Here is a 12,298-nt window from a genome sequence, read left to right on the forward strand (position 1 = left end):
CTGTAGGATGTCAAAGTGGGATTCCTTGCTTTATAAAGTCATGTCTTGAAATATGAAATTATAAATTATGAGTAACAAGTCCTTTTTAGTATGTGCAAGACATAGTAATCCAGAAAATATTTTGTATTTAACCTTTTCATTAGTTCGCACCAGAAATACAGGCCTAATTCAGTTTAGTAATAGCCATAACAACATATATGTCAAAGTTCTGTACAAGTCAGAAAACATATAAAATTGGAAAGAGAAGAGATTGTATGACAACAGGCACTTTTAATGAGAAATGGCTAAACTCCATGGTGTTAATGCTGAAAACAATACATTTCACTGGTCACTACCCCCACAGATAAGTAAATTGCATTAATGCCTCCAGTATTGTGATACACACAGACCCACTCCCTGTGTCCCTTAGATTCCTGAGCTCTTCATGAGAATCATTAGCCATCCTGTAATATGGGAGCTCACATTTGAAAATGTGTGCAGGGAGTTCATGTAATAAGTGGTTATGACAGGATGCAACAATCCATGCGATAAAACCTTCCAGTAAAATAGAAAATAAATCAATGACAAAGAAATATAGGCTAAACACAGCTCATTAAAACGAGAGATTGCTTTCATTAAAAAAAAAAAAAAAAAAGATATGATGGTTAACTGTAGGGAAGAAGCAAGCGTCTAATGTACCACCACACATTGTCTCTGGAAACCATTCTTCTCCAGAACCCATTTGCATGGAGCTCAGACCGAGTGTTCTTTCCCTTCTATGTGGCTGCTTTCCTGGAGGTCAGAGTGCATGGAATCGGCAGCTGGCGGGAAAGACTGAAGAGAAGGTAAAGAATATCTCCTTAGTCCTCTTCTTCTTCGTCTTCACTGATGTCATAGGCCGCAGCCATGGGCCGAGAACGTCTGCCAGGTGATGAGGGTGGGGAAGATTTGGTGGAGAAGGGCCAGCGGAACGATGGTGATGGAGATCGCTCACGAGCAGGACTACTGCTAGGACTTTGTTTGGGACTGATGGCCTGAAGCATTCTTCCCTTTCCCTCCTTCAACATGTGTTTCTGTAACAAATTAAAGATATTGTGGAGTTTTAAAACCTACAAAACAAGTTCTGCAAATATGTTTTTTATTAGAATGTTTTATATACAAGAATTAAAAGTGAAATAAGATTTTTTGTTTTTAATTCACCAGCTGAAACAAGTAAAGTGCTTTGTATCACATTACAGAATGTTTTCCTAGTGCCTACCAGCATCTAACATGGAGGCAGGTTCTTCCATAGCATAATGGTGCAAAATTAATTGCATAGTCCAACCAATATGTGTCCACTATATGGAGCAGTATTTTTGTCCACACAATCAATAGTTGAAAGTATAATGCTACCACTAATGCATAAATAGAAAAAGTAAGCCATTTCATCATGTAATATTTATACTATAATGGTCTGAAGTCTTATAAGTCATTACAGGTGAGTCTCCCATATCCAAAATACTTGGGACCAGGGGTATTTTGGATATTGGAATATTCCATTGTTTGGAATAATTGCATACCATAATGAGATATCTTGGGAATAGGACCCCAATATACACACAGAATGCATGTATATGTTATATACAACTAATACAAACAGCCTGAAGGTAATTTTATACAATATTTTCAATAATTTTGTAGCTCAAACAAAGTTTGTGTACATACATGAAATGTATTTATGTTTCATATAGACAAAGCTTGGAGATAATTTTAATAATATTTTTAATAATTTTGTGCCTTAAATAAAGTTTGTGTACATTGAACCATCAAAAAGCAACAGTTTCACTTTCTCAGTCATGCTAAATAAATTCCGTATTTTGGAATATTTGGAAATGGGATACTCAGGTACAACCATATTCATTGGCAACTTCAAAGAGTGAAGTACAAACTAGTTTGGAGCAGGATGCTGCATGCATATTAGAGGTAGATACAGTTTGCCAGAGGTCCTTCTGTGCTGAACTTATCAATTCAGCAATCACTAAGAAACATGGTGCTCTTACCATAATAGAGATTATATAATTAATTTCCAATTATTTATGCTATTAGCATCTCCCAGTGCTTAATCCCGACAGCTGTTTCAGACTCAACCGTCATCAGGGGATAGCCACTGATGACGGTTGAGACAGAAACAGCTGTCGGGATTAAGCACTGGGAGATGGATCCCAGTTATGCTGACGCTTATGATATCTGTAATGTATGATATGCTGAAGATGACCTACATACTGCCTATATCAGTGTCGCTATGAATTCCACCACTGGATTAAACTTGTTGGTGTTATAATTGAAGTGTGAGTGCTGGCCTCGTCTGTGCTTGAGCCCCTTGTGGATTACTCTTAAATGTGTGTTTTGATGAGGGATTTGCGGAGCAGGTAGACATGGGAGGCAGTGCCTCATTTGCCATACACTATTTACTGCAGAGTTTTGACTATAAAAATGATTAGAATAATACAAAGAAGATATTTATAATAATTTCTTTAATTTTTAGAGTCAAAACACTGGAGTATACCCAAGTATGACAGGAAAGGCTCTGTCTCACCTGCCCGCACATCACTGCTGGGGCTATATTTACTATAGTTCAATATTAATTGATTTCAAATCGATAAACATCGATGTTGTGTTTCTGGGGTTAAATCACACATTCACTAACAGACAATTTTTATTTGGTTACTTAAGTGTTAGTATATGTGTGATTTAGCCCCAGAAACACAACATCGACGTTGACCAATTTAGCATTATTTGAAATGGATTAAAATCAATCTTTAGTAAATATACCGCCTAGAGTGGTTTACTCAGGAAGAGTGGGCCAAACTACCTGTTGACAGGTGCAGAACTCTCATTGAGAGATACAGAAATCAATGGATTGCAGTGATTGCCTCTAAACGTTCTGCAGCACAATATTGGGTTAAGGGTCCCATCATTTTTGTCCATGTCATTTTTCTTTGTTTTGCTATTTAAATGTTTCTGTTGAATCAAAAATGAAATGTAAAATTTGTTTTCTATTGTAAGAGGAACAAATCTGGATGTCAAATACACAGGAGTTAAGAAGCAGCCCATAATGCATCTTTCCATGCAGTATCTCATAACTATTTGGCGTGCTCCGGGTAGGAGAGGAGGAAGCTGTGAGGTTGCAATGCTTGCCTCCAATGCAGGCTGAGCCAAGGTGGAGGACAGCCAGGATTAGTCTTCTGGCAGAGGAGTCTCTGAGCAGTAAGATGCACTGTGAAGCAGCCAATAAGTCGAGCAGCACTGACGTTTTTTAAAGCCAGTGCAGCACAAATTTCAGCCACATCACAGTGCCAGACGGCGAGGGAATTTTGCCGGGGCGGACTTCCCCAGAAATATAGCGTGGGGAGAACACTGACATTTACACTAGCAATATTTACCACCTGAATTTGTTTTAAGGTAGACTATATTTCTGTCTGAGTTCCATTTCCGCATTTCTAATGTAATGTTTGCTCCTCATCATACCCTATTCATCAGAACTTACCAAAGCTCCCTCTGGGCCAAACATCTCCAAGAAATTTCCAATGAATTCTCTTGACTTCTCTTCCCACTTTTGGATTAGATCAATACTTTTCTCTTCAACCTTCTGCACAAATTCCTTTGATTTCTCCTCCACGTCTTTTACCTTCTTTTTCACTTTATCTACACGTTCCTGCAGGTTGTACTTCTTCTCCTGGAATCAAGAGCACATAGTTTATAAACATCATATTTTTGGTATATTGTTTGTATGTACACTCATAATGCCTAACAGTCCAGACACTCTGATAACAATAATGATGTCATTCTCCAAGTACAATTATGGTAATAAGACAGGCGTAGTGCATTGGTACCATAACTTTGGTGAAACACAAAGAAAATATAACAGGTCTCACATTGATGAAGCTGACATTAAGCTCTTTTGCTGTATATCCTCGCTGTAAATTGCGACGTGCATAGACATCATAATCTCGTACGATCCTTGTAATGATGTCAGACGTAGAGATTCCTTCTGTCCGCTGGGTGGGTGCGAACATCCCTGTTTCATGCGTAAAGGTGTTAGATCAGACCTTTTATATTAATACAAGGCTATTCTACAAATTGCACATAATATGGGAACAGCCCAGAACATTTAGATGCATTTTATGTATCTGATGTCTGTATTCTACAAAAAAGTTATAATCAGCACATGGTAAACAAAACAAAAAATGTATTAAAAAAATCTGATCGTGAACTACTTCAGTAGTTGAGTGATAACTCATTAGATGCATTTGTACTTTAGGTACATAAAAGATTAAGGAAAGATTGTAAGCTCTTGAACAAATCTGAAGAACATATTAAGAAAGTGGACACTAACCTGCATCTTTTATGTGCTGGTAAACATCATCACTTCCTGCAGAGGAGTAAGGAATATCGTCATGTGCAACAAAGTCAATCTGCAAACAGCAAGAGAAGAAAGAAAAAATGTATTCTCAAAGTACTGTAATGCAGAACACCTGTTATTGGTGAGTGGAATACAATATGTTGGTAAAAAGCGAATGCCCCTCATTGAATTTGTCCGTGCACGTATAGATAATTCTTATATTATGCGATTTAGGAACAGTGAAACATACCAAACAATCCTTCTACATGACGACATACATTAAAAACCACTTAACTCTCTGGCCTCAACTGTAATGATTATGAGGCAACTACTCATTCAAGTAATCAAGGGTGCATTCACCTGCATGCAATTACTGTGGGTATTCCTAAAACTGGTTATGGCTGATGGACCATGCCTACTCCAAATATTAACTGAGAGAGGCAACCATGGGGAGTGGATCCTCTCACCCTGTGCTCCTCAAGGAATTCTGGGGTGAGTGTCCACGGTGCATTCCTCACCACCTCGTCCACGTAGCGACAATGCTGCACTGCATCGTACCGCTCCGCCTCATTCATCACTGTGAATCCCTTCAGGCTATGTGTCAGCTCGTCACTACAGACTGAAAAGAGATAGGTCAGCTTTGCAGTACACTACTTACACCATGATCGAGGAACCCCTAGAACAGGCCTGGCCAACCTGTGGCTCTCCAGCTGTTGTGAAACTACAAGTCCCAGCATGCCCTGCTACAGTTTTGCTATTAGGGAATGCTAAAACTGTTGCAAGGCATGCTGGGACTTGTAGTTTCACAACAGCTGGAGAGCCACAGGTTGGGTAGGCCTGCCCTAGAAGATCACTAGCAGCAACACACTAAACCAGATCAAGACTAGTAGGTTCTTGTCAGACACATCCAATATCTTAGTGTGTGAGGGACATACTACTCATTAATACTTCTGAGAATTGTAAGCCATGCGCACAAAACAGAGCCCTGTTTAAATTCTATAACAGCATCCTCTCTCTCAGGCACTGTGCTCCAGTGTAAGTCCCACATGAAACCTTTGACAATAGAACATCCAATACGTCCCCTGCAGTATTTCAAGTCTGTGTGTGCAAAGTTAATTACATTTATTTGGACCAATAGCTGCAAGTTAAATTGATGGATGATGTGTCAAATATCAGATGACAAATCTATTATACATAATATATAATACATATGACAAAAAGTAGATGAAAAAAGACAATCTGAGGCACAGAAAGAGACAGCTATGTAGGAGTTTTCCATGAGACTTCCAGGTGTACTGTGGTCTGAGCAGTACGCATGCCAACTCGCAGTCACCTTCCAGGAAAAACAGACGCATCCTTTGCCCATTGACATCTATGAGTGGAGCTTTTGTGCACAGTCAGCAGCACAAGACTCACAGTGTTTCTGTAGGTGGCAGGGGAAAGGTTTACCACAAAATGTGAAGCCCCTTATCAGATGTCTGTGTCCCCCAAGCATGTACCGTCACAGTCTCAGCTTACCTCCTACAATCAGATACGTGTTAGGAAAAAGATTCTTTGCTTGCATTATAGCACGGGCATGTCCAGAGTGAAACAAGTCATATATACCATCCGCATAAACTCTGACAGGTCTTTCAGCTGCAGAGAAACAGAGAATACAGCTATATCTGAAAAACAACATAGGACTTGCTTTATAATAGGGGCTATATATCATTAACACTGGATACTGAAGCTGCTAAAGCAAAACCTAGTGTTTTATATTTTAAGGAAATAAGAATCTTTTTTTTTTTTTTAGGAACTGTCTTAAATGGACTAGGAGCTTCCATGAACATATTTCTCTTGGTGGGTACACTGTATACAGTGCGAGTAAACAATAATATAACAATAAATATATAATATAATAGAAAAATATATTGGATTTCTTTTAAAACGGTATGATAAGTAAAAGTAAACAAAATGAACTAAAACAAGCACAAGCCCTGCTTCTCTCCTGACTCTTGCTAGCCTGGGAGAGAAGACGCCTGTGTTGGGGCTTGCTGACTACCTAGCTCATGTATATTTGTATGTGAATGGTCAGGTAATACAGGGTGCTCCAACAGGTTTCTCACTCTGAAAAGATTCACATCGTACTATCTGGCTTGAACAGTATCACTCCATCAGTAATAACATAATGATACCGTACATCATGGCTAATGTTAGACTTACGTGGGGTACCCATTTTTGCTTCTTCCATTGTAACTCTCAAGTATGGCTTAGTGTAGTCAATCTGTAGCTCATCTGAGAAAGGTGCAGGTTCACTCACACCCTGTAAATATGTAAGTTAACAGTTATATTTGCTCAAACCTACATTTGTTTGCTATTTCCATTTGTTATTAAATATATCATAGTCCAAGATATAGAAATAATATGTTATGAATTTCTATGGTTTACTGAAGTAATAGTTCCCACAGAACAGAACATTGTTGGACAATAACTATGCTGTTTGGAGGGCATTACTACTATTGGAAGGTAAATCTATGACACTCATAGTAACAGACAGCCCCTGCAGCATCCTTATCTGGTGTCACTAATAAGAGCCAGTGTAAATACAGGTAATCTCTGTGACCATAATTAATATAATGCCTGACTGTGCACTATACTCCTGGTTACAGGTACAATGCTAGTTGTGGACTACAGGAACGCCTTGGAACTACTTGACTGCAGTATATGGCTAGTTGAGCCTGCACATATTAAATGCATGCTAGGAGCCGGAAAGGGACTTGTGGAGTGAAGCTTGTTTGTGTGCAGACAACTGTTCCACTCCCAAGCACGTCACTACCAATATACCAGATAAAACAATTCCCACTGCGGAAAAATATTTATAATGTTGCTTTGAATGCTGTGATGTCTGAATAGTGGAGGTGAATGAGTAATAAAAAAAAAATAATCACTGGTAAAAAGTAAACTAGATATCATTGTTCAAGAGTAAAATAGACCTAATTACACACCCAAGTATAAGGACTCGTCCATATGTGAGCTCTCCCTGCATTTCCTGTGAATTAGGGCAGCAAAAAATTCAACTGATAATTATGCCGTAACATCCCAAGCAATCAGCTTCTAATGCTGATTGCTTGGGAAGCATCATAGGTACACTTTAACTGGACATCGGCACGATTGCCGGTCGCTCAAGTGTGTACCTGGCATAACAGTGATTTCAAAGGCTGTACTAGAAAAATGACAGAAGTTGATTAGTTGCTTTGAGCAACTTCTCACTTTCTCTCAAGGATTTGATAAATCTCCCCCACAAAAACAGTTTCATCTCTAGACTCCTGTTTGAACGAGCTGAGAAAAGATCCTAAAGGTCAAGCTTTAAAACAATAAATAGAAAAACTGCAAGTCCTAGAGCCAACATGGTAAAAACAGTTACACTGTGAAGGTTATTATGGTATTATTAATTTTTTTAAACCACTTCCTGCTACAAATCTAAATGAGAGCTTCCATTTAATTACAGAATTAAGTAGGATGTCTGCTATTCTATACTAACAAATAATCTATTGTAAGTGGAGATCTCACGCAGAGAAACAAATCTGAAGAAGGATTAGTGGATGTAGATTTTTAAGATTTGGCAGCTATTTAATTTAGCTATTAAAAATGAAAATTACATACTGTGACATTAACACAATATTTGGGAGACTATGGAGGGGGATTGACCATATGGAAGTTAATACAGGAAAGGATATGGAGAATGGGAGTGATGGCCTGTACACATGGGACGATCAGACAAAGGCCCTCATTCAGAGCCGCTCGCTATTTGCGGTCGTTCGTTCTAAAACAAGGGGTGGCTATTCAAATGAACCGTTCGCTAATTGCGGTCTGTTCACGCCTCTAAGTCTGAACGAGCGAGCAAAACTTGCGGTTGTAATTTTGAAAAATACGCCCCCTTGCCGCTCGCACCATACGTCATGTCCGCTATTTATTAGATTAATCGAGTACATTGAACAGCGTATGAACTGCTCGCTATTCTTGTGGCTGGTTTTTTCAACCGCTATTTTGCGAGCAGTTCTGAGTAAAAAAAAACCAAGTGACGTGGTCAATGACGCTGCTGTATTAATTATGCACTCCCTTAAAATGCCCGTTTTGACCTTTAAGCACGCCTGCGTTCGAATTCCACACCCCCGTTTTCAAGCACATTCCCCTGTTACCACCCACATACGCCTCCTTCTGTCACTCAAAATAGCAGGCATTCGCTATATAGCGAACAAACGATTTTCGGCCGCACTGACTGGTTCGCGCATGCGTATTAAAATCCGTACGCATGCGCAGATGTGCGAACATCGGTCAGAACGAACGAGCGGCCGCTTATGAGCGGCTCTGAATCAGGGCCAAAGATCAGATATCGTTGTCTGATTGTCCTACATGTTCGACATCGAACATCCAGCACATGCACCAACCCCCAAACTATGTAACGACCCTATAGTAGACTGGCTGACCTGGTCAATATCAACCAGGTTGGCCTGCATGCACAGGCGATGGTCGATATCGACCATGTGTGCCCGCGCATTGACAATCGTTTGGTTGTTGGAGGGGTTAAAAAAAGACGATATAAACGATCAAACGATATAGTTATCGTTTATATCGCCCTTTTTATCTGACTGTGTGTATGCACCATTAGACGCATTCAGCTAATATATGCATTGCTTTTTAAATATATTTCAATGGAACAGATATCAGTTCATAAGCCTCTTAGTAATTAATTTGACAAATCACTATTGCTGCATATTTAAATTGCACACAAAGTGGCTGTAGTAGCGGGAGCCTTATTTACTACCTTTATGTTATGCAAAAATCTGTACAGTTAATGCGGGGGTTTGTTCGCCTGCAAGCGGAAACGCGTGCTCCCCACTGATTTTACGCCAGCTGCCGCTGCTACCATCATCAGTATCGGCATATGCACCAGCCCCAAGCTAAGTGCAGGAGAACTTTTACACATAGGCTTCCCCTCCCCATACACACGACTCAGAATCGCATAGAGCTTTTACACACGCCAACACCATACTGTGCACCTGCAGTGTTGTCGGACCAAAATGCCAAATTTCATGGAAAGACAGATTCAACCAAGTTCTGTACGAGTAAGAATCAGCCTCAAAGAAAAGATTTAGGCCAGTATCCAAGTAGCCACGGTAAATATCAGCGGTTAATTACCTCGCCCAAGGCTATCCAGCTAGCCCCGATAGCGGCACCTATTGTGGATTTTGTTTCTACAGGTGTTTTGTTTTTTTTTAACACAAGACCTAAAATAAACAAGCATGCATAAAGAATGATTTAAATTTATGACTAAAAAAAGAAAAAAAATATGAGGTGAAACGGGATGAAGTATCACGGCGATCAGAATCCCGGCGTCGGAATCCCGACAGCAGGCATCCCAACAGTAAGTGTGATGGTTAGGTTTAGACACTAGGGGGAGGGTAAGGGTTAGGCTACAGGGGAGGAGGGGGGGTTATGGCTAGGCTGCAGGAAAGGTGGGTTAGCGTTAGGGGGAGTGGTTAGGCTACTTCAGGCATCGGGATTCTGACTGTCGGGATGCAGTTATCGGTATTCTGAACGCGAACGCCGGGATCCGATACCAAAGATAAACAAGATACCCCTTTCCCACTGGTTGCAATATCAATTAGAGGACTGAGGAATTGTACCCACAGAAATAGCATCAGGGTAAAGGGGATGAAGAATTGCAAGCTTGTGTCCAAGTTTCAGGAAGGCACAATGCAATAGACCCTGATGTTATCAGTCACCTTCAGTACTATCATGCAAAAGAAGCAATAATGATGAAGGTATACAATGTTTAAATCACTTAGTTTAGATAGGGCCACAATCCAAATTTTTCCTGATTTTGTGTGCAAGATAATCATCATATCCTGAAGCCTCTTCTGGATTTTCTTAGATCCCAGAACAGAACATTTCATACTGCTGGGGCTTTCCTTTTAAAACCCCAAAGAAATATTAATTCAGATACCCTGTTTGGAGGACCACCTCCCTAATCTGCGGGGAGGATCATTCCCAACTTTTAACAGTGTGCAGTGCCAAGTTCATACACCCAAGATAATGATTTTTTTCTATTAAATGCACAGACCCCGCCACCATATACATCTATAGGGCATTTGACAGCATCTTGGATCAGTTTAGCTACATAAATATCTTTTGATTACCATGTCAGTTCTTGTTACATGTTCCTTTTGAACAGACTCTCCTCTTATATCCTAACACAGACAATACGTTTTAGCATCTATTTATTATGTATTAGTTACTATTATTCCCTGACTTCCAAAGGCCTCCTATATTTTTATATCACAGTATCACAAATGCTCTGGAATGGAGCCCACATCTGAAATAAAACATTGAGTTCAGGCAGGTTGGCCCTACTTCCACATATAATGGCGGCATACTGTGATCACTGGTCCCATATATGTCAGAAACATCACATACACTATACTTTGTACGACATATATTATAGCTGGTTAAGTGCTAATTATGCCCTTTCATGGACTGGCCACACTTTCCTTAAAATCAAGCATTTGAACCCCCCTCTAGAACACCTGCGTTTGCCCCTGAAGTTCTTTGAATGCTTTCCTCAGTGACGTGGAAAAACATATATGGTGGTGATGTCTGATCCTAGTGATGTTCTCTGTAGATCAGTTTTCTCAAATTTAGCAAAAGACTACAAGGTCTCACTTTATAATCAACCTGGAGATTGTAGCTCCTGACTAGTCTTAGCAGTATTATGTTCCTATATTTATATAGTGCCGACATATTATGCATCTCTTTAGAGAGGATGATTAAACAATCACCACTGTATTTGCCCTAGTGGAGCTTATAATTACAAATGCAAACACAGGGAGAAAATACGAACCCCACATGCATGACAGTGCCCTGGCCAAAATAGACCCCATGGCCTGGTGTTGCAACACAGCAGTGCTAATCACTGTGCTACCTAATAGCAATATTAACTATATAATTACAATTACATTGCCAACTGAAATTATTCACTAATATTCTCTTTGAACAAGGTCAAAAATCTCATACAGTATAAGCAGAAACAAAAAACAAGCAACATGCTGCCACCTAGTGGACAATGCTAGTCTTTGCTTGTGAACCAATGCTTTTTTATTTAAAATCTCTGTCAGTACTTTTCTTTAATAAGCCTTTGATAAATGGAACATGTGCATATTGAACGTCATCCATCATCAACTTTATGGCATGTTTAGGTATTTTCACCGGAACCTCGAAACTATTACTGACCATCGGAACATGCTTTCCAGTGGCATGGGACAGTCATTTATAAACCATTCTGTGGTTTAAACCACAAATATAGAAATTGTACACATGCGGAGAACGTAGACCTGATTTGCGTATATGCAAAATGAGCACTGCCCATGTGTCAGTGTTTGTCCTTGTGGTGTATTACTGTACATCACCACATATATGGAGAACACACATTTAAAAGAAGCATATGATGGTGGCCACCATTGCAGTGTTGGCATCAAATGGCAAAGGCCATTCTTACTTTAAACAATGTGTGCAGTAGTTAATTGTTGTTGCCTTGGTTATGATGCTACATTTGCTTTATATCTGTATATTAAACATAAAAATCCCTTTCACATACAAACACTGGCACGGTGGAAGCTGTCTTATCTGGGTAAGATATGTTTCACAGAACATAATGTGGTTGGGTGTGTATGCATAAATTATGTATGTAGAGGATTTAGCCATTACTCACACACCCATAACAACTGTTACTGTTACAGAGAAACTTAGGAGACATTTACTGCAATTTGTATTCTCTGGTGATTAACGTGAAGTGTCAGATGAATGAAACACATTACATTCTGGCAGTGTCGGACTGACACATGAAGGGCCCACCAGGGGAATACAATGTTAGGGGCCCACTGAAACACTGCCAACCCGCTG

At 39.7% G+C, this 12,298-nt stretch overlaps 1 protein-coding gene across 2 annotated transcripts in view; it reads right to left on the reverse strand.

The window, feature by feature from the left end:
- Positions 1–250: 250 nt before the first annotated feature.
- Positions 251–12,298, reverse strand: part of PCYT1A (phosphate cytidylyltransferase 1A, choline) — a 39,679-nt gene continuing 27,631 nt past the window's right edge. For both annotated transcript variants that reach the window (XM_088444781.1, XM_088444782.1), the window contains exons 4-10: positions 6,563–6,662; positions 5,879–5,995; positions 4,828–4,979; positions 4,355–4,433; positions 3,894–4,036; positions 3,506–3,694; positions 251–1,052 (exon numbers count right to left, since the gene is read on the reverse strand). In XM_088444781.1, coding sequence (XP_088300907.1) covers positions 840–1,052; positions 3,506–3,694; positions 3,894–4,036; positions 4,355–4,433; positions 4,828–4,979; positions 5,879–5,995; positions 6,563–6,662 — 993 coding nt within the window. In that variant the 3' untranslated portion in view covers positions 251–839. The remainder of the gene's footprint in view (positions 1,053–3,505; positions 3,695–3,893; positions 4,037–4,354; positions 4,434–4,827; positions 4,980–5,878; positions 5,996–6,562; positions 6,663–12,298) is intronic.

Source organism: Taudactylus pleione, unplaced genomic scaffold (assembly GCF_031769625.1).
Source record: "Taudactylus pleione unplaced genomic scaffold, aTauple2 ptg000372l, whole genome shotgun sequence".
Classification (NCBI taxonomy): Eukaryota; Metazoa; Chordata; class Amphibia; order Anura; family Myobatrachidae; genus Taudactylus; species Taudactylus pleione.